The 23,991-nt window shown below is 27.5% G+C and overlaps 1 protein-coding gene and 2 long non-coding RNA genes across 18 annotated transcripts in view; 2 read left to right on the top strand and 1 right to left on the bottom strand.

The window, feature by feature from the left end:
• The window catches only part of par-1, a 145,774-nt gene that overhangs the window by 95,329 nt on the left and 26,454 nt on the right, over positions 1–23,991 (top strand). For 2 of the 16 annotated variants that reach the window (XM_075310555.1, XM_075310553.1), the window contains one exon: positions 19,535–19,901. The exons of 12 other annotated variants lie outside the window; for them this stretch is intronic. In XM_075310555.1, the coding sequence (XP_075166670.1) occupies positions 19,535–19,547 (13 nt within the window). In that variant the 3' untranslated portion in view covers positions 19,548–19,901. Of the gene's footprint in view, positions 1–540; positions 897–19,534; positions 19,902–23,991 lie in introns of those variants that run through there. 2 more of the 16 variants (XM_075310554.1, XM_075310552.1) reach the window with 1 other exon arrangement.
• On the top strand, positions 9,469–11,501 carry LOC142238833 (uncharacterized). The gene is made up of 2 exons (XR_012722835.1): positions 9,469–11,072; positions 11,132–11,501. It is a non-coding gene; the product is annotated as an uncharacterized LOC142238833 (long non-coding RNA).
• LOC142238832 (uncharacterized) lies at positions 11,094–11,729 on the bottom strand. The gene is made up of 2 exons (XR_012722833.1): positions 11,521–11,729; positions 11,094–11,465 (listed from the first exon to the last, which is right to left on the bottom strand). It is a non-coding gene; the product is annotated as an uncharacterized LOC142238832 (long non-coding RNA).

A 23,991-nucleotide genomic window follows, 5' to 3' on the forward strand; every position in this document is an offset into this window, starting at 1 on the left:
ACAAAAAATTTATAAAAAATATAACACATTGTCATAACTGTTATACATAAATTTGATTGTAATTGTCATGCATTGTTTTTGTTTTGAAAGAACTTTATTTAGCACTATATATAACAGCAGCTAATAATTAAAAAACAAAAAAAAAAAAAAACAAATGTTTTTATTTTGATTTATTTATCCTTGGATTTTTGGAGACAAGGATTCCCTGTATTATCATTTATTATTGTAACCCTAGTAACCATGTATAACACCACTATACCATGATAGATGATCTACCTACATTACATTATCTGTTCTTGACTCTATCACTTACACCACTTGCTAACCAACAATCACTTTCACCATATCTCTCTCTAGTGTGTTTGTTTTTTTTGTAACCCACTCACTATTTGCTTTTTTCCGAATGTTTCAAAAGTGTTTTTGGGATTAGCGTTTATTGAAATTAACAAAACTAATATTTAGCTGTCTCTTTTTTTTAATAAGTCTAATTAGTCTACTACTCAATGGATTTATAACAAGCACCCCATATTTCTAATTTAGATTTCAAAAACTCAAACATTAAACAAGCTATCAATTCAAACAAATGATCAAGTACACACCTCTAATTCCTCCTCTGTGAGAGAGATGGTGGAGATAATCTTCCAAAATCAAAAATGAGAAAGAAACGAAACCACCTCGTAAACTGCTCAAAGTTTATGTGGGGATAATGAGCCTAAGCCAATTAATATTCTCCCCTAAATGAAAACTCAATAAAAACGAAATCCAGAAAGATCGAATGAAATGACCAATAATCCAGAGCGAATGCGGGAGAGAGAAAGAGAGAAGAGCATATAAATTAAAAACCAAAATGCAAAAAGAGCAAAATTTAAACAACAATAAATATATATAGAAATATATTTGCAATATTGTAATCTTTTTTTGTTTAGTAAGTTAAGTTCAAAAGTTATATGTACTATAAAAGAAAAATGTTACAAATTCTACAAACAATTCCCAGTGTAAGTCAATGTTGATGTATAAGATAATGTCACTCTCTCACTTATATATTTGTATATGGGGTGTGTGTGTGTGTGGAGAGGTTATATGATGCATGCAACACTCACTCAACTCATCACAAAAAATAAAATCAATTTTGTATGCTAGCCGAAAGAGTCATAAAAGCCAAACAAACCACCCTCCCCCCAAGCCAGGTTTCAAAACAACTACAACAACAATAATGCAAACAAATGGAGGACTTATTAACCTATAAGCTCTCCCCAAATCTAAGATTATTTGCCATCATATTGCTGGACTCTACTGATGCAGAGCAAAAGACAAAAACAAAAACAAATACAAAAAATATGGGGAAAAGCATAAAGTGAGTGAGATATTCAATGACAACAACCGTATTCCGTTCAATGTGAATCATTTTTGTATTCTTCCCCAAAAAAGACCACAAAATTAAAAAAAAAAAACTAAACTCAAGTTTTTCAAAAGAAGCAATTTATATATATGGGATTAGCTAAACGATTATGTTATAGAGATTGCTATATATGTATATGTATATGCCCTATATACCAAGAAGGTCTACTGCTACAATTGTGTATTTTTGATGTAATTTTTCAAAAGAAGTAATTTATAAGGCAATTGATTAATTAAATTTTAAGCATTTGTTTTGTAAGTAAATTAATTGTGTTCATGGCCGCTTTTTTGGAATTTTTTTCCTCTTGTTTTTTTTTATGTAACATTAATCATAATTCCTTGTCTGTTTATTTAATGTACGTGCGTGTGGGAGCAAGAGTTGTGCTAGAGCTTATAGCAAGTATCAAAATAAAATATTGTTGGGTACACACATGAAAATTTATCGTGCAATTTAGGGAAATCTGAAAGATACTAGACTTAGTGAAAGAATTCACGGAATTACGGCAGAGTTTTCAGGAAGAGTTAAGGTAGATTTGATGACATAAGAAAATTAAATTAATATTAAGATTAATTTGTTTACATTTATGGCATAGATAATTAGGCCGCCGAATACTTTTTGACAGTCGACGCCGCCATGCCTGCCTGATTATGTTGACTCATTTCGATTATAATGTAGCCGCAAATTAATGAAAATAGGTTTATTAGCCCTCTAATGCTTTAATCTAAAAACAAGAAAAATAGTTAAAATAATAACAAAATTTAGTAAAAGCTCTACAAGAGACCTTGAAGCATAATACTGGATTTTTTCTGTATTGATTTTATTTGCTTCATGTTTTTTTTTTGCTTTTGTGTCATAAACCTCGATTGTTTTAGCAGTTCACTACACACCAAAAAATCACGAAATTAATTGATCCAATTAATTTTTAATCACAGAAATGATAGTATCAATTAAAAAATTAATTGAAGGTCAATTAAAAAGTTAATTGATCCAATTAAAAAATTAATTGATACTATTATTTTTGTGATTGATTTTTGTTTCAATTAAAAAATTTGTTGAATCAATTAAATTATTAATTGAATATTTTTTAAAACTCAATTAAAATTTTAATTGGAAAAATTTTCGTCAAATTTTTTTGTGTGTAATAGCAAAAGTTTCATAATATTAACGAAATGTGTCGTTACAATTCAGCCAATGAAACAAATTCGTTAATACAACAAATTTTTTCGTTAATATAACGAATTTTCTGCAAATCAACGTAACGTTTCGTACTATTAACGAATATTGTATTAATGAAAACGTTTCGTTATATCAATGAAAACTGACTTTTAATGAAATTTTCTTTATGTGTTGGCAGAGCAAATGGTGTATTAGAGGGTTAAAAACTGCAATATTTCTTAACTAACTTTGCGTACGATAGCTGTACAAAAACATTTTCCAGATCTGTAGCGGTGTGAAGTGTAGTCCCGAACATCTCTTAAGTGTGACGCCTCACGAAAGCAATACACGTGAGTAGGCACGATTGTATTTTTTTTTGTATCCAAACTAATTCTATATTACGTTTCGATAACAATTTAACAAATATCGTGCCACACGGATATGAATAAAATTAATCTTCGATTGACAGATTTGTTGTACAATTAATCTCATGGCGATTCGAATAGTTTTTAATAACAGTTTTTAATGGGCAGTTCCTACTACCGGCTTATCCGTTTATCCGTGCCATAATGCCCATGTCCCAGATGTTGGCTACACCATAATTTATGCTCGACGATATAATCGATATTGTAGCTTGTTAATGTGATGATTGAATGAAGCCGTTCATTTCTTCGTCGGCGGCTGACACTAAATTTTTGCGCCTTGACGGCTAAGTCGATAGAAATTTGTCTATTCCACTATGGGAAATTATTCATTATGAAATCAAATTGTGGTTATCGGAAACAATATTACAATAAAATTTAGATTTCGTTCAAATTTTCTGAGCTAGTTTTTTAGTAAAATTATTATAGCAACTTGATATTGATTGAGTGTGCGTCGAACGTTCAGAATTTTGGCAGAAAATACAAATATCTTATTTAAATAAAAATATTTTTGATTAATTAACGGCTAAATTTGAGTCGAGATAAGTCGACATATTCGGCGACAGTGTATTTCTGTAAACTTTTTTTTGGTATTATAATATTTCGCCTACACACAAAAAATTTTTTTCTGATTCAATCACGAAATTAATTGATCCAATTAATTTTTTAATTGACATGTCTTTAATCACAGAAATGATAGTATCAATTAAAAAATCAATTGGAGGTCAATTAAAAAATTAATTGATCCAATTAAAAAATTAATTGATACTATAAATTTTTGTGATTGATTTTTGTATCAATTAAAAAATTTGTTGACTCAATTAAATTTTTAATTGAATATTTTTTAAAACTCAATTAAAATTTTAATTGAAAATTTTTGGTGAAATTTTTTTCTGTGTAAAAAGCGTCTAAAATTTTTGAATCATTGGTACTTTGGGTTAAATGGACAGATAAAAATTTCGTGCTTCGTAAACCAGAACAATCGGGTTTGATGTTTTAAATTTTTGTAATTGTTTTAAATTGTTGGCAAACCAACCACCTATGTATTTATTAGCAAATTAAAAAATAATAATAAAATTTTCTTAAATTTAAACAATAGTCGGTTAAACGACTTTTCTAAATCGAGTTCAACGATTTTTTTCATACAGAACATCAGTTAACATACGATTTTCTTTAAGTTTTTCCATGTTAATTTTATAATTTTTGAAAAGTAATAGTCGATTTAGAGTCGATTAATCGATTTTAAAACTTTTGATTTTTTTCTTTCAAGTATTTAATAAAAATATAAAATTTTCGATATTTTTGGAAAAGTCCATAATGCGACTTTTGGGATCATGAAATTTAATTAAATGCAGCCCGATGTATCAGGCTCACTTTGACTATTCAGTCCATTGTGATACCACATTGGTGAACTGTTCTCTTATCACTGAGTGCTGCCCGATTCCATGTTAAGCTCAATGACAAGGGACCTCCTTTTTATAGCCGAGTCCGAACGGCGTTCCACATTGCAGTGAAACCACTTAGAGAAGCTTTGAAACCCTCAAGTGGTTTCACTGCAATGTGGAGCGCCGTTCGGACTCGGCTATAAAAAGGAGGTCCCTTGTTAAGCTTAACAGGGAATCGGGCAACACTCAGTGATAAGAGAGAAGTTCACCAATGTGGTATCACAATGAACTGAATAATTAAAGGTTAAAAATATCAAGTTTTCCATCGTTTTTTTTTAATATTAGAAAGGTAGACATTTTGATTATTTGCAATCATTGAAGACTAATTTTTAAATTTTTTTCTCCAAATTTTCAATATTGCGATTTTTGGAATTATTGTAGTTTTTTTTTGGTTTTTTCAATAGCGTTTGATGTGGCAATAAAAAATATCATAAAATTTATCAAGTTGAAGTAAAAATCGTGTACATAACCATGGTCTTGCAATCTCTAATCAATTGAATATTTGCCTTACTCTAGCAGTCTTTTTTTTTAAATATATGCATGATTTCTTCAACCATGTATATGTTTCTCGACAAAAATGTTCCATGTTCACCGCCCAAAACAAAAAAAAAATTTGCTTTTGAAACTGGTTTAGGATGATCATATTCCTTCTCTGTGCGTAGGTTCAAAATCAAGATGCTTGGTCGTCAATTACATGCAAACCCACACCCAGAGAAGAAATATGATCACCTTAAAACATGTTTCAAGAGCAAAATGTTATTTTTGGATGGTGACCATGTTTATAGCAAAAATTTTGTTTTCTCGCCAAACAAAAAATATTTGCCGAAAACAGATGCACAATTTCCGAGAAAATAACATGGTTGCGATTAAAATGTAACATGATCACCATCCAAAAAAAAATAAAATTTTGCTCTTGAAATATCTTGATTTTGAATCTACGCACAGAGAAGGATATGATCGTCCTAAACCAGTTTCAAAAGCAAAATGTTTTTTTTTCTTTTGGGCGGTGAACATTGAACATTTTTGTCGAGAAACATATACATGGTTGAAGAAATCAGATACATATTTTTTTTTCCATGTTCACCATCTAAAAATAGAATTTTGCTCTTATAATATGTTTGAAATGGATCATATTCCTTTTCTGCGATAATTGTGGATAATTTTCATATCATCAAGAAAAAAAGCGGGGCGATCACTTAAACCTAACCTATATCAGAAAAACTATAAACGATAAATCTTCATGTGTACAAACCATTTCTATTATATTTGTTTTAATATTTATCGGCTTTTTTTGCTTTTGCTGCTGTTACTTTGCTACTTACTCCCCTGTACCTCTCACCACTAATGCACTTGTTTTTTTAATTAATTATTTTTTTTTGTAAATATTTGTCATGTCATTTATATTTTTCTCCCTTTTTTTATATATAAATATATACCTTTATATATATTATAGTTTAATTTATAAATAAAATGGTCACATGCGTTTTGAAGCACCCAAAATAAAAATATTACTACAACAAAACCGGAACACCAAAAATAAAGACAACGACGAAACTTTTTGTTGCTCAATATATGAGAAAAGAAAGAAAAAAAACAACAGCTACAACAAATATAATATCTCTTTTTTTATATAGATATAAATTTAATAAAAAAAATAAAAACAAAAGTAAACATTTATACATTCATTAACTAGTTTTGTCGTCTCTCTTCCAACAAATATTACTAGTATTCAACTACTGCATATACCTATACCTACATACCTACCATATTACATATACTACAAACATATATACATATATAGTTAGAAACTTTTTAATAAAAACAAAACAAAATTGAATAAAATAAAATACAAGCGAGCCAACGAAGCGTGTTACTTGGTTAGGTCTAAGCTTTTCATTAGCATATGGCGTATTTTATAATCGTATAGTATGTTCTGTTCTCTCTACCAGCAAACAACAACAACAACCCCTTACCAAATATCACAGGATTATTGAAAAAAAAAAAAACTAATAATAGTACAAAATTATAACAGGGATATGTAATTTGTATACATATTTTTTTAATTTTATAAATTCAAGGCATCAATGTGGTAAATTTGTTGGTATTGATTTTTTTATTACGAATACACTCCTCCCTCTTTGTTTGTCTATAAGAATCAATAATATTAGAAGAACCTTAGTAAACAAAAACAGTTTGTCAGTAGACCAGGTAAAAATATGAATAAAATTATTTTTCCCAAAATTATTATAAATATATAAATCGTTGTTATCAAATTTGGATACTAATTTTAGGGATATAATGAGCGAAAAAGTAGAAAAGTCAGATTTGAATAGAAAGGGCTCTTTTTTTTTTTTTGCTAAAAATCCTTTCAAAAAATGAAATTCGCGTAGTCGAATAATCGACATTTCCAAATATGACAAAAAAAAACGGAAATACAACTTTAATTTTAGGGACATAATGAGCGAAAAAGTAGAAAAGTCAGATTTGAATAGAAAAGGCCTTTTTATGCTAAAAATCCTTTCAAAAAGTCGAAAGTCGCGTAGTCGAATAATCGACATTTCCAAATATGACAAAAAAAACGGAAATACAACTTTAATTTTAGGGACATGATGAGCGAAATAGTAGAAATGTCAGATTTGAATAGAAAGGGCTCTTTTTTATGCTAAAAATCCTTTCAAAAAGTTGAAAGTCGCGTAGTCGAATAATCGACATTTCCAAATATGGAAAAAAAACGGAAATACAACTTTAATTTTAGGGACAAAGTAAAAAGTAGAAATGTCAGATTTGAGTAGAAAGGGCTCTTTTTATGCTAACAATCCTTTCAAAAAGTTGAAAGTCGCGTAGTCGAATAATCGACATTTCCAAATATGGAAAAACGGAAATACAACATTAATTTTAGGGACATAATGAGCGAAAAAGTAGAAAAGCCAGATTTGAATAGAAAGGGCTATTTTTTTATGCTAAAAATCCTTTTAAAAAGTCGAAAGTCGCGTAGTCGAATAATCGACATTGCCAAATATAAAAAAAAAACGGAAATACAACTTTAATTTTAGGGACATAATGAGCGAAAAAGTAGAAATGTCAGATTTGAATAGAAAGGGCTCTTTTTTATGCTAAAAATCCTTTCAAAAAGTTGAAAGTCGCGTAGTCGAATAATCGACATTTCCAAATATGGACAAAAAAAAACCGAAATACAACTTTAATTTTAGGGACATAATGAGCGAAAAAGTAGAAATGTCAGATTTGAATAGAAAGGGCTCTTTTTATGCTAAAAATCCTTTCAAAAAGTTGAAAGTCGCGTAGTCGAATAATCGACATTTCCAAATATGAAAAAAAAACGGAAATACAACTTTAATTTTAGGGACATAATGAGCGAAAAAGTAGAAATGTCAGATTTGAATAGAAAGGGCTCTTTTTTTTTTTGCTAAAAATCCTTTCAAAAAAATGAAATTCGCGTAGTCGAATAATCGACATTTCCAAATATGACAAAAAAATGGAAATATAACTTATAAATACAAAAAAAAAAAACCGAAAAAAAACTTTAATTTTAGGGACATAATGAGCGAAAAAGTAGAAATGTCAGATTTGAATAGAAAGGGCTCTTTTTATGCTAACAATCCTTTCAAAAAGTCGAAAGTCGCGTAGTCGAATAATCGACATTTCCAAATATGACAAAAAAAACGGAAATATAACTTTAATTTTAGGGACATAATGAGCGAAAAAGTAGAAATGTCAGATTTGAATAGAAAGGGCTCTTTTTATGCTAACAATCCTTTCAAAAAGTTGAAAGTCGCGTAGTCGAATAATCGACATTTCCAAATATGAAAAAAAAAACCCCGAAATACAACTTTAATTTTAGGGACATAATGAGCGAAAAAGTAGAAAAGTCAGATTTGAATAGAAAGGACTCTTTTTTTTTAGACTAAATATCCTTTCAAAAAGTTGAAAGTCGCGTAGTCGAATAATCGACATTACCAAATATGACAAAAAAAAAAACGGAAATACAACTTTAATTTTAGGGACATAATGAGCGAAAAAGTAGAAAAGTCAGATTTGAATAGAAAGGACTCTTTTTTTTATGCTAAAAATCCTTTCAAAAAGTTGAAAGTCGCGTAGTCGAATAATCGACATTTCCAAATATGAAAAAAAAAACGGAAATACAACTTTAATTTTAGGAACATAATGAGCGAAAAAGTAGAAATGTCAGATTTGAATAGAAAGGGTTCTTTTTATGCTAAAAATCCTTTCAAAAAGTTGAAAGTCGCGTAGTCGAATAATCGACATTTCGAAATATGGAAAAAACGGAAATTCAACTTTAATTCTCTTTACAATGCCTACTCAATCTCGAATTTAGATGTGGATAACTGAAAAGTTTTTTTTATTGTAGCTAATAAAATTAAAAAAAAAAAATATTTCCATCATTAAAAAATTAAAGGAAACGGATTTAAAAATTTAATGTAAGGATTGTATTGAAATCCGATGATTTATTATAATTAAAATTATTGAGCACTTGCCTGTTTCATAAAACAATATTTATTTATTTCCTATATTCACTGAATAATTGATGCAATTAATATTTTATTTAGGTAAAAACCCATTTAATATTATAACTTAAGGGTTTAAATTATTTAATAAATATATTTAATTGAGATTACTTCAATATGGAAATGATGGCAACAATCACCGATATCGATTAAAAAATTAAATCATCTTATTTAAACTCTAATTGATTCAATTAAATTTTTTTATTGTAACAATTACTTTATTGATTTTGGTTGTGATTAATAATTATAATTATGATAATTAAATTCATCAATTATGATAATAAATAAATTCATCAGTTATGATAATAATTGATTTCATCAATTAATCTTTTGATATAATATTTCTTTTGTTTAATCAAGATTTTTATTGAGAAAATATTCGTAATATTTGTTTGTGTATGCATTGAAATTGAGAATTTATTGAGGGCATTATAAATGAATACAATGCGATAAAAAAATAAAAAAAATAATAAAATAATAATAGCCCTAATTGAATTAAAAAAAATTATATATATATTAAATAAAAATGTCAATTTATTACATAATTTCTTTTTTAATTAAACCAAAAACCAGATCCATAATTTACAAAACAATGTTTTAATTGAAGTCCGTGATTAATATTATTTCCTTGAGTGAAGAAACTTAATTAAAAATTTATTAAATCAATGAATTGCGTGATGGAAAGATGGGGATGTGATATTAATACAGGGATGTTAAGGCATATGTTATATAAAAAAAATCCAAACGAATGTTGGTTAGTTTTATTTTGCACAACCGGAAAGAAATTCAGAAAACCTATAGCAAAATTACAAAATTGTAGTTTGGAAATTTCAATTTTTAAAACTCTATGTTGAAAGTCAAAATGAGTATGGGTTCCATTTCTATTTCGGTGAACACTTCGGTGAATATCGTCATTTTTTCACAATTACTTTCTTTAATAATCCATTTTAAGGAATACAAACTTTGTGTAAATTTGCTTTGGGCTATTCCCTTCCCATCAAGTTATAATAAAATTTGCAATAAATATGTATAATTTTATGACTTTTTTTTTACAGATTTAGTTTTCACTTTAGTAGGAAAACTCGAACTTAATACCCACCTTAATTGGTTTAACTCTTTTTTCGGTAAAGAAAGCTGACATTTCTTAGCGTTTCAAAGCATTTCAAAATTCTATGAAAACAAATTCAGTTGTGGGAGAATTATAACAAATAAGATCTAGGCTTAAATAAAAGTTATAGTTTAACATAAAAACTCTTTTAAAAATATATAGAAAATTTTAAATGTTACAGTATTTTCTTAAGAAACGAATAATAATTTTAATTTTTAAATAAAAATGATTGTTTGAAATAAAAATCCATGATGTATAATTATTAATTTTAAAATAAAAATGATTGCTTGAAAAAAAAAAAAAAAAATAAATGAATTTTATAATATATTTTCAATTATAAAAATATTAGAAAGATAATTGAAAAAAAAAAATATTTAAAAAAAGTCTAAGAAATAGAAGAAATTTTTCTTAAGAAATAATGGGTTTTATTCAATACAAAAATGTATTCACAAAAGCTTAAATTTCTTTCGAAATTTATGGGAAAGAAATAGCAAAGCTTTGGTATTTTATTAAAAAAAGAAATCCCGCATGGTTATTTATAAAGTAAAATCAAATAAACTGTCTCGAATGGTAATAACTTCTAATGTGAAATAACAGGGGGGTTACTCTGTATTGCGATACGAAAGCAAATGCGATGCGATAGTTAAATGCGTTAAGAGTACAATTCGGTACTCTGTATCACTTGCGCAAACGCTTTCGCAAAGTAAACTGAAAATATGGTAACGCTTTAGCAAAATAAAGCGAAAATATGACAACGCTGGCTGCACAATGTAAACAATAACGAAAATGATAAAAAGAAATGTCAAAAAATTGTAAATAAAAACATTTTAAACAATCTTCCGTTCGGTGCGTGTTCTTTTAAAACTTGCTAATCGTTTATAACAAAAAAGTAATAATTATGGATTCGATAGCGTTATGGTTTGAAGAAAATTAACATGAACGAATTACAAGAAGAATTTTGCGAGATCGGTCAAATATACTCTCCCTAAGTGACCACGGGTAAGAAAATGGAAACTCAAATTATGTGACAAACGTTTTCGAATATTTCATTTTTATAGATTTCGTCTTAATAAAGATGCGTTTATGTATGTATTAAACGCTATTAAAGACGACCTTGTCGTTCCAAATAAATCCACAGCCATTCCAACTCCAATAAAAGTGGCCGCTGCTTTGAAATTGCTTGGACAAGGTGGTTATCTACAAATCGGCCAAGACCATCTTTTAGGACTATCAGAGCAATCTATGTCGCGCTGCTTACAAGAAGTTTGCGAGGTGATTGAACGAATACTTTGTCCCAAGCACATACAATTTGAGGTAACTGCGGAAGAGACCATAAAGTCTACCAAAGTTTGGAACTGACGTTGCTGTGTCTGTAACTTTTTTGGTTTTTCCCTAAAACAATAAACAATTTAGATACAAATATAAAAATTTAATTGTGCTTACTTACATATTTGTTACTTTGCGATTGCTATTTTGTTTGCGCACGATTTTTGCGATCAACGAACGAGTTTGACATACGCTTTCGCATTATAGAGTGCGGTGATGCCAGATTTGCGAAAACTAGATGCGCAAGGTAGATACGAATACGAATTACTGAGTACCAATTACTAGATTCGCGACAATTTTTCTTACGCATCGCAATACAGAGTAACCCCCCAGTAAACTTTTTTGAAAGCTTTATTAAGAAATTCACGAAAATTTTTCCAATTGAAATCTTAATTTTCCTTTTGAAAATATTCAATTAAAAATTTGATTGATTCAACAAATTTTTTAATTGAAATAAAAATCTATCACAAATTTATAGTATCAATTATTTTTTTAATTGGATAAATTAATTCTTTAATTGGATTGATTATTTTTTTAATTTCCCGCATGGATTTTTATAAAGTAAAATCAAATAAACTGTCTCGAATGGTAATAACTACAAATGTGAAATAACGGTAAACTTTTTTGAAAGCTTTATAAAGAAATTCACGAAAAATTTTCCAATTAAAATCTTAATTGAGTTAAAAAAAAATGTTCAATTAAAAATTTAATTGATTCAACAAATTTTTTAATTGAAATAAAAATCAAGCACACACACAAAAAAAAATCTAATTCAATCGCCAAATTAATTGATCCAATTAATTTTTTAATTGAAACGTCTTCAATCACAGAAATGATAGTATCAATTAAAAAATTAATTGACAGTCAATTAAAAAATTAATTGGTCCAATTAAAAAATTAATTGATACTATTAATTTGTGTGATTGAGTTTTGTTTCAATTAAAAAATTTGTTGAATCAGTTAAATTTTTAATTGCATATTTTTTAAAACTCAATTAAGATTTTAATTGGAAAAATGTTCGTGAAATTTTTTTCTGTGCACACAAATTTATAGTATCAATAAATTTTTTAATTGGATCAATTAATTTTTTAATTTCCCTCATGGATTTTTATAAAGTAAAATCAAATAAACTGTCTCGAATGGTAATAACTACAAATGTGAAATAACGGTAAACTTTTTTGAAAGCTTTATAAAGAAATTCACGAAAAATTTTCCAATTAAAATCATAATTGAGTTTAAAAAAATTTTCAATTAAAAATTTTACAACAAATTTTTTAATTGAAATAAAAATCAATCACACAAACTTATAGTATCAATTATTTTTTTAATTGGATCAATTAATTTTTTAATTGGATCAATTAATTTTTTAATTGGATCAATTAATTTTTTAATTGGATCAATTAATTATTTTATTGGATCAATTAATTTTTTAATTTCCCGCATGGATTTTTATAAAGTAAAATCAAATAAACTGTCTCGAATGGTAACTACAAATGTGAAATAACGGTAAACTTTTTTGAAAGCTTTATTAAGAAATTCACGAAAATTTTTCCAATAAAAAATCTTAATTGACTTTTTAAAAATATTCAATTGATTCAACAAATTTTTTAATTGAAATAAAAATCAAGCACACAAATTTATAGTATCAATTAATTTTGTAATTTCCCGCATGGATTTTTATAAAGTAAAATCAAATAAACTGTCTCGAATGGTAATAACTACAAATGTGTAATAACGGTAAACTTATTTGAAAGCTTTATAAAGGAATTCAAGAAAAAATTTTCCAATTAAAATCATAATTGAGTTTCAAAAAATATTCAATTAAAAATTTAACAACAAATTTTTTAATTGAAATAAAAATCAATCACAAATTTTTAATATCGATTAATTTTTTAATTGGATCAATTAATTTTTTAAAGTAGTTCAAAATATATGAAATTGTTTGCAAAATATAAACGATTGTGTTTTAGCTTTTGGAGTTATATCCCCGATAGCATTGGCACCCTATTTAGGATGATACTGTAATTTTGGCGTAAAGCAATTTAGGGAAGAAATTGTGTAACCCTAGGGTTACACTTTTTCATCGAAACGAAATCGTCCTAAAAAAAATACTTTAGACACAAATACCCTTTTTTTTTTAAGGGTATTTATTTTAAGATCAAATAATCTCGAATTTATCAAAAGTAACGAAAATATGGAATTTAGTGACGCAACAAAAAGGGAAGTGAAAAAAAAAAACACAAATTCGCTACTTTGGTAACACTGGCTATTGGTTATAATATATATGGAGGCTGTTTGAGAGCTATCGGTCGAGTCCTAAAAGTCGGTAATAGAAAGTTTTAAAACATTCAGAAAAGTCAAAAATATTGTTTAGTGATGACAATTTATTAATTACGTTGTTTAATTAATAAAAAAACATAATAAAAAAAGTTGCAGCAGCTAAGATTTTTCTATAAAATTCAATGAATTTGATATAATTTTTAATGAGATTTTTATTCAAAAGGGAAAGTAATCTTTTGTTTAATTAACAAATAAATAATAAAAAAGTTGCAACAGCTAAAATTTTTCTATAAAATTCAATGTATTTGATTTAATTTTTAATGAGATTTTTATTCAAAAGGGAAAGTAATCTTTTGTTTAATTAACAAATAAATAATAAAAAAGTTGCAACAGCTAAGATTTTTTCTATAAAATTCAATGAATTTGATTTAATTTTTAATGAGATTTTTTTATTCAAAACTGAAAGGAATCTTTTGAAAAAAAAAAATCAATATATTTCACATTTATGTCTTTAGGTCCTATGCAATTAAAGTGAAGATATTTTGAAAAACTATCAATAAAAAAAAACATAATTTTTAAATTAGTCCATAGTGTTAAATAAAACAAAAAATGCTTTGACATATTTTTTAATATATATAAAAAAATTGCTTGTCTGAACTTTATAAGGCTTTGTATCTTTTGGGTCGTTGGCAATTTAGTTCATATGCTTGGTATTTTATCTGAAAATTATTGGATCATTTTAAAACAATTTTCATTGATTCATTTGAACATGTATACATTGGCCCATTTTTTTTTTTAGAAAATTTTACCTCCATTCGTTTATTTGCATCTCAGAGTATATGGTTGATTTGTTTGTGGATATAGGTATTATTTGCTACAGCCAGATAGAATAGAATATCCTCATTACATTTTGTCCAGGGGGAAACTTAGTCAAAATTCTATATTTTTACAAAAACCTATTTGGGAAAGTTAATTCATTAAGTTAATTAATTCATTAACCCTTCGTTGTATGATTTAATTTTCGCATCGATAAACATATTTTTATGTATATTTATGATACCAAAACCCTATTTGCGTTCAATTCTGACAAAAAATCTTACCAAAGACTATCCCTAACATGAAATGAATGAAGACAAAAATTTAAAGGCCGGTACTATGTTTATTATTGCGAAAAAAAATTTATAGAAACCATTATTTCGCACATAGAAAGCGGTGTTTATTTAGGTAACAGGGAGAGCTTTTTAACAGGGAGCGATATTGCATTAAGTTGGTGGTTGCTGCTTGCTATTACAAAATTAACATTTTATTTTTCCGTGGGCAATTGATCTGCTACTCCTTTGATCCTTTGTATATTTTCGGAACAAAAATATGATCCGAGTTTGCGTTATAAAACCACACAAATAGTTTTAATAAATAAATTATTAATTCACATTGCAAATGACGCTATACTATAAATGGCAGTTTTTCAACTCGGAAAAAACAAAGTACCACAAATGGAAAAATTTGGCTAGTTTTTCGCATTTTGTGGTTTTGTATGGAGTTTCAACGCGAAAACCGAACAGAGTACCGGCCTTAAGGGTAAAATGTTCAAAAGAATAGCGTCATATAGGCAAAAAGGTAACATATCATATATGCAATGTCATGCAACGAAGGGTTAACGGTGTCATGAAAATTTAGCTCCATTAGGCTTTAACTCCAAGTTAACAGAAAGTATATTGAAAATATCTTCTCCCCGGTTAAATTTAACTGAAATATTTTCAGCAGTTAAATTACTAACTGACATATGAAATATATAGGAACGATGACATATATGGCCATAGTACGGTTTAAAAGTCCGTTAGCTAACGGAGCTTCATGAAAATGAGGGTAAAACGGCAAAAAATCTTCTGAAAAAGGGAAAGCCGTCACAAACTAAAATATTTTGTCTGTTTCTAAACTCGAATGCCCTGCAATAAAGAAAATATGTTTTCTTTAAATCAGTTTTAAAAATTTTTTAAGAATTTTTATAAAAAAAAAAAAATTATATTCAATTTTTTTTTTTATGGGAAGGAAATTTTTCGCAAGGGGTGTATACCGGCCTTGACCGCAGACATTTCTGGTTTTGTAGTATGACACCAAGATTTTATAAATGTTACAAAAGCACATCGCCACTATTAGCATTTGACAGGGTTAGCCCCTCAAGCTGAATGAAAACTGTATCCTTAAATTTCAATATTCTAATCTTATATCTGTTCATACACACACAAAAAAATTTTTTCTGATTCAATCACGAAATTAATTGATCCAATTAATTTTTTAATTGAAATGTCTTCAATCACCGAATTGATAGTATCAATTAAAAAATTAATTGACAGTCAATTAAAAAATTAATTGATCCAATTAAATATTTAATTGATACTATTAATTTGTGTGATTGATTTTTATTTCAATTAAAAAATTTGTTGAATCAATTAAATTTTTAATTGAATATTTTTTAAAACTCAATTAAGATTTTAATTAAAAAAATTGTCGTGAAATTTTTTTCTGTGCAGAAAAATTACCTCTCAACTCGATATAAATTTTTTATCTTATCATGCATGGCATCGATTTTTATCACATCTTTGTAGGCAGACAAAATTAAATAGGCAATACTTTCAATTGGCCTATTCATTTAACTGTCAAAAGTTTTGAGTTTCACAATTTTATTGACGAACGTTGTTTTTGTTTTGTTTTTGGTCTGCAATATTTGGATGAAATTAATTGATCCAATTAATTTTTTAATTGAAATGTCTTCAATCACAGAAATTATAGTATCAATTAAAAAATAAATTGAAAGTCAATTAAATAATTAATTGATCCAATTAAAAAACTAATTGATAATATTAATTTTTGTGATTGATTTTTATTTCAATTAAAAAATTTGTTGACTCAATTAAATTTTTAATTGAATATTTTTTAAAACTCATTTGAAATTTTAATCGTGATTTTTTTTTCTGTGTAACATTATAGGACCTCTGAAAACACAATTATTTTTTTATTACAGACTCCCGCGAAAGTGCAATTCAAAGAGGAAAATTCTAAAATTAAGCAAAGATAAATAATAAAAGACCACAATTATGGAATCATACACAGAAAAAAATATCACCAAAATATTTCCAATTAAAAAGTTATTTGAAGTTGAAAATGTTTTCAATTAATAAATTAATTGATACAATTAACTTTTTAATCATGATAGAAACATTAAGTTAATTAAGCCAGTGATTGAAAATTTTAAAATTTTTAATTAAAAAATTAATTGGTACAATTAACTTTTTAATCAAATTCGGAAGACTTATTCAGTTAAAAAAAGTGCTGATTTTTTTTTTTAATTTTTAATTAAAAATGTATTTCAAACAATGATTTGTTAATCCAAATAAAAACTCTAAGTCAATTCAGAAAGTAATTAAAAATAGTTACCTTTTTTAATTAATAAATTAATTAAGTTTTGCAATCAACATCAATTAAATTTTTAATTGAATCAATTAAAAAATTAATTGAAATTTGCTGAAAAAATCAATTAATTCTTTGATCAAGAATTTTTTCTATGCCCAATTAAAACTGTGATTGATACTATCATTTTCGTGATTGAAGACATTTCAATTAAAAAATTAATTGGATCAATTAATTTGGTGATTGAATCAGAAAAAATTTTTTTTTTGTGTGTAATTGAAATTTATTAGTATTCTAAATATACACAGAAAAAACGAAAAATGTTCCAATTAAAGTCTTAATTGAGTTTTAAAAAATTAAATTGATTCAACAATTTTTTTAATTGAAACAAAAAAACAATCACAAAAATCAATTAATTTTTTAATTGATTTTAATTGATATTACCATTTCTATGATTGAAGACATTTCAATACAAAATTAATAGGATCAATTAATTTCGTGAAGACAATAAATATTTTTTTGTGTTTTGTGTTAGCAACATATAAATTGGCAGCATTTACATTTCCAGTTGGACGATTTTATTAACAACATTTGTGGTTTTGGTCTCCAATAGGAAAATTTTGATGAAATATTATTTCTTGTATTATAGATCACCCGAAGATTCAATTTAATTCTGATATTAGAAATAATAAAATACTTCAAACTTTAAGTGAAAATTGAGCCCGGAGGTCTTGCCGTAAAATATTGTCTCCGACTTATAGAAGTTATTACCATTGAAGTTCGTCCGAAAATAGAGATAATGAGCCTCTTTGCAGCGTGCATGGTACCATATTAGGGTATAGGGCGAAAATATTGACAAGATTTGCTTTTTTTGTAGGTAGGCTAAGTTACAAGAGAGAATTGTTTTGTTAATTGACCCCGGAACAGCTCCGGCGGGCATGGATCGATCCATTATTAGAATAATATTTGAAGAACTTTCAATGTCTCTTACTGACCTAGTATAGGGCTAACATTTTGCCCAGATTTGCTTTTTTTGTAGGCAGGCTAAGTTGCTAGATCTGTTTTGTGGATAGACCCACAAAAGTCATTTTTATTACAATCTGTCTGTCCATATAGACCGTTGGTGCTATATAGATCGATTCTAAAATATATTTTTTCCCTATTAATATTCCTTTTGGATGGCAGTCTGACTTGTCGTACAATTTTGTCGCCAACTTTGAGAAGTTTTTACCACTAGTCTTATACGGAAAAAATAACATTGAAGTTCGGTCGAAAATATGGATGATGAGTCCCTTCGTAGCTCTGACGGGCATGGATCTATTGTCAGAATAACATTTGAAGAATTATCAGCATCTCTACCGATCTACTATAGGACGACAATTTTACACAGTTTTGCAGGCTAAGTTACAAGAGAGAACTGTTTTGTGAATAGACCTGTCGGTTCATAAAAACTGTCGGTGCTATATAGACCGATCCCCAAAATATATTTCTCCTATTAATATTCGTTTAGATGACCGTCTGGCTTGCAGTAAAATTTTGCCCCCAACTTTGAAAAGTTCGTCCGAAAATAGTGATGATGAGCCTATTCGCAGCTATGACGAAAATATTACTCAGATTTGCAGAGATACAAGATTGGCCCTATAAAGATAAAGGTCCTATCCCATTTGCAAAAATTCCCAAAAAAAGATTTTTATTGCAACCTGTCGATTATTATATAGTTGCTATATAGACCGACCTTCAAGAATGAAAAAAAAATCCTTACTTAAATAACAGTACAAAAATATAATTGATTTAAGAATGGAGAACAAGGCTTTAGGTTGTGTGATCCCCTAAAAATAGGTTTCACATACTTACTGTATATACAGAGGGAGGAGGAGAGTTCTTATTAAAGATTTTCACAAATATTGCCACTTGATAATGCCGCCTTTTGTTTTAATTTCAAGCAAATGATGATTCTCCTTTTGGTGTGTATTTTTTCTTAATATCTTTCGTTCTATGCTGATTGTCATTGTTTTCTTGGTGTGTGTGTGTCTGTGTTTAATTTATCTTATTTTTCCTTCTATTTCGTTTCCAATGGGTTACTTTTTCTAAACAACAAAGAAAATAAATTCTCTCAACTCTCATTTGAAAGAAAAAAGATACTCTTTTTTAATACTATCACCTTTATCTCACCACCAAATAAAAACTCTCTTTTTCTATTTAATTTGTTCATATCTTTTCACCTACTCTCCCACTTTTTTTCGAAGCTTTAAAAAGAACTGTAACTTTTATTCATTTTTCTTAAAAATTAATTTGTTTTCTACTTTTCTTTTTTTTTTGTATTGAGAAACAAAACTACTTCCATATTTACAAAAAAAAAAAAAAAAAACTCACATATATCTGAAAATATTATTTCTCTTACAATGTGAATAATTTGTTTTTATAATTACTTTTTTCTTTAATTTTAGGCCAAACCAGTAAATAAATACTAATGCTATAAAAAATATAAAATAAAAATTGTAATTGTTAACTGAATGAACTGATTGAATTAAAAACAAACATAATGTGTGAAACAAGAGAGAAAGTGATCTATGGTGAGGGCGAGAGATACATTGTGAAAAATCAGAAAGTGATTGATTGAGAGAGAGAGAGACAAAACACAAACAAGCAGCTTACAACGTTGTATTCGAAAAATAAAATTTAAAAAAAAAAACAGAATCATTTATTAAAAAGAAAAATAGAGAAAAAAACTCAATAGTTTAAAGGAAATGTATAAATATACTGATAATGACTAAAATGCAAGAGAAAAAATCCATTATTGTTTTACACAATTAATTTCTTGTTTTTTTTTAAGACCGCTTATAGTTTTCTTTTTTATATATATATACTTATATACAACAAATATATATGTATAAGTAATGTGTACAAAAACTATATAAAAAAAATAAACTCAATTGGATTTAATCTTTACCAATAATACCACAATTTGCTCTAATAATGCATATGAAAAAAGGAAGAAATTAGAAACAAAGAAACAAAAAAAAACAAAAACATGGAATTGTAATTAATCCTTTAAGAATGTCTGTGAAAAGCCAATAAAAAACAAACACTTATTACACACACCAAAAAACCCCCCTAAACACTTCCCCACAAACACCATCCCCGCCTACATACCCAAAACTTGAATGTAGCTTTTTCAGTCACTTTGTATACTGCGCTCACTCGTGTATTTTTCTTCTCCCCCCGCCGCCCGCAAACATTTCAATGTGACATTGTTTTTTATTTTTTTTTTGTAAATCTAGGAAATTATTTTAAATTAAATAATTACTGAAAAATTAAAGAAAAGAAAAACAGTGTGACCATTTTATTTCTAAAACAGTTATTATATTATATATATACACCCTTAATTTTAAGCATGTAGAAATTTAATTTAATTATTATTATTATTACCTACAACTATTATTATAAAACTATTACTATTATTATTATTATATAATTTTTTGGTATTAGGTTAAAAGCAAACAACAAAATAAGAAAATAACAGAGAAAAAAACAAAAACGTAACAAAAAATAAAAAAAATTAAACTAAATTGTTTTACTTATACAAAAAAAAAAAAAACAACAACAAACCTAAAAAGTGAAGATATGCAACAAAATGAAACAAATTTGAATCACCCATTGTCAAATATGAAACACCCTTTGTCAGGCGACTAAGTGTTTAAAACACAACCAAAACGTCTGTCGATACGGGTTTAGTATTTTTTTAGGGCTAGTAATATGTTCGATTTTCTACACTGTAAAACTTCAAATTACGTTTCAAAAGTCACATAAACACCCACATATGTTCGGATATCCATTTCAATTCCATTTCCACTAATTACGAAAAATCCACAAACATGAAAATTTGAAGTCCTGAACAGAGAATGAAGCCGCCGAGTCGCACCGCCAATTTTAGACGCCGCCGACCAGTTTTTGTCAGTAGACGCCGCCGCCGAAAATGTCGACTCATCTCGACTCAAATTGACAGCCTGTTTCTGTATGTCGAACAAGCTCTATCGATCGACAGAAATGGAGGCAAACAGCTGAATTTATAACCAAAAATCAGCTGTTTCCGGGCATTTCAGTCCATCGATAGAGCTCGTTCGACATACAGAAACAGGCGGTTAGCCGTCAATTAATTCAAAAATATTAAATATGAAAAATGTATTAATAATTGTTGTATTTTTGCAAAAAAAAAAAATCAATCATTATTAAGTTGCTATAAAAATTTTGCAAAAATTTAGCTCAGAAAATTTTAATGTAAATTGTCAAATTGGTTGTACAATTAATCTCTTTAAAACTCGGATAGGTTCAAATTGATTTTATAATGGATAATTGTCCGCCGCCGAATAGACAAATTTATATCGGCTTAGCCGTCAAGCCACCGCCGCAGGAGGCGAAATTTTAGTGTCAGTTTCCGCCGACAAAAATGGTTCGGCTTCATTCTCTGGTCCTGAATAGCAGTTTTTTTTTCTACTATTCTGCTATCAGATGGCTTGCACAAATTACCATAAAAATTGACTAGGTTTGAAATCAAATTAAATGGAATCTAGAGACTTTTTTATTTCACTATTTTTTTAATTAAGTTTAATATTTTTTAAATAAAACTTATGTATTATAAAGAGAACATTTCAAATTTTCTAATCGCGGTTGTAATCCAATTTTCACCATGACTTCTGCTGGTTAATAATTTTCATAAAAATTCCGGTGAGTAAAACACCAAGATTGTGGAACCTAGGCGGAAATAGAGTGATCAAAACCAGTAGTCCGGTTTACGTAAACAACCGGCTTTAGGTTTTTATATTTCCATGGTAAAATAGCCAATTAGAGTATTTTAATAGACTGCAATGAAAACACTTCGAAATAGGTGCAAAAAAAAACATTGTGCCCAACTTTTAATAAATTATCGAATTATTTTTTTCCGTTGATTTTTGTTAATTAGATTTTCCTTTCAAAATTAGGTGTTTTTATGAAAACCGGTTGAACCGGTTATGTCGGTTATTTGTTTAAAGATACTCCGCTGGTATTGGTTAGTTTTTTTTAATGCTTAGTACTAAGTTTGTTTATGAGAAAAACGAATATCTTCATCTATTGCTTAGTTCTAGAAAAATCCAGGGTTGTATAAATATGTGTTTAAAAATGCTCAAAACAAAGATTTCGCATTTATTCCGCGCTAACGTTTTGTATATGGACTATAACATTTTTTCGTGCGAAAACGTGATTTTAGTACTAGGCTTATCTCCGTAAATAGGGTCTCAAACCCATGCGAAATAATATGCCTGCCTATTTTTTCTTGCGAAAAATCCAGGGTTGTATAAATATCTGCTTTAAAATGTTCAAAACAAAGATTTCGCATTTGAGAAAACTTTCAACAAACCCGGCTTTTTGATCACTCAAGGCAGAAATCTGTTTTTATACAATTTTTACATAAATTGGACAAAAACGTCCTTCGAATCCTTATAGCAAATCCAAAATGAAAAAATAGTTTTCTGTACTAATGAACGATTTTTTACAATCAGGAACGATTTTTTTAGGAAATAAATATTGAAGATCGTCATAAATGCGATAACAGATAATCTTCTCTGTCAGAGAAAATACCTTAGGGGGAAAGGACTTTTAATTTCGGAACAAAGCATGAAATGAAAGTGAAAACTTGATATCAAAATGTGAAGAGCCCAGCAAAAAAAAGCGACAAAAATATTCGCCAAAAACAGACACCAAAAATTAATTGGGATTCCATCTTAAAAAAACTCTATTTTTCCTGTCGATAAAGCAGTTCATAGTCTTATCCTATAAATAAAACATGGCAAAGTCGCGTAATCACCACATGAACTTTTCATCAAATCGATTAAAATTCTTGCCCCCATTTTCATGAAGCTCCGTTAGTGCTACGTTCGATAACGAACTTTTAAACCGTCCTACACAGAAAAAAAAAATTCACGAAATTTTTCCAATTAAAATTTTGATTGAGTTTTAAAAAATATTCAATTAAAAATTTAATCGATTCAACAAATTTTTTAATTGAAACAAAAATCAATCACAAAAATTAATAGTATCAATTAATTTTTTAATTGGATCAATTAATTTTTAATTGACTTTCAATTAATTAAAAAAAAAAATTTCACGAAATTTTTTCCAATTAAAATTTTGATTGAGTTTTAAAAAATATTCAATTAAAAATTTAATCGATTCAACAAATTTTTTAATTGAAACAAAAATCAATCACAAAAATTAATATTATCAATTAATTTTTTAATTGGATCAATTAATTTTTAATTGACTTTCAATTAATTTTTTAATTGATACTATCATTTCTGTGATTGAAGACATTTCAATTAAACAATTAATTGGATCAAATAATTTCGAACTTTTAAACCGTCCTACACAGAAAAAAAATTTCACGAAATTTTTTCCAATTAAAATTTTAATTGAGTTTTAAAAAATATTCAATTAAAAATTTAATCGATTCAACAAATTTTTTAATTGAAACAAAAATCAATCACAAAAATTAATAGTAGCAATTAATTTTTAATTGACTTTCAATTAATTTTTAAATGACTTTCAATGATTTTTTTAATTGATACTATCATTTCTGTGATTGAAGACATTTCAATTAAGCAATTAATTGGATCAATTAATTTCGTGATTGAATCAAAAAAACTTTTTTTTTGTGTATGGACATAACTGTCATTTTGCTTATATATTCCATATGTCAGGAACCGGAGAGAAGATTATTTGCAATTTAATTTTACAATTTTATTTTAACTGGCAGTCAAAATCTAACGGAGTTACATGAACCTCAGTAATGCTGGTGACATTTCTGAGAGTTTCAAAGCTTCTCTAAGTGGTTTCACTGCAATGTGGAACGCCGTTCGGACTCGGCTAT

This window comes from Haematobia irritans, chromosome 5, assembly GCF_050003625.1.
Source record: "Haematobia irritans isolate KBUSLIRL chromosome 5, ASM5000362v1, whole genome shotgun sequence".
NCBI lineage: Eukaryota > Metazoa > Arthropoda > Insecta > Diptera > Muscidae > Haematobia > Haematobia irritans.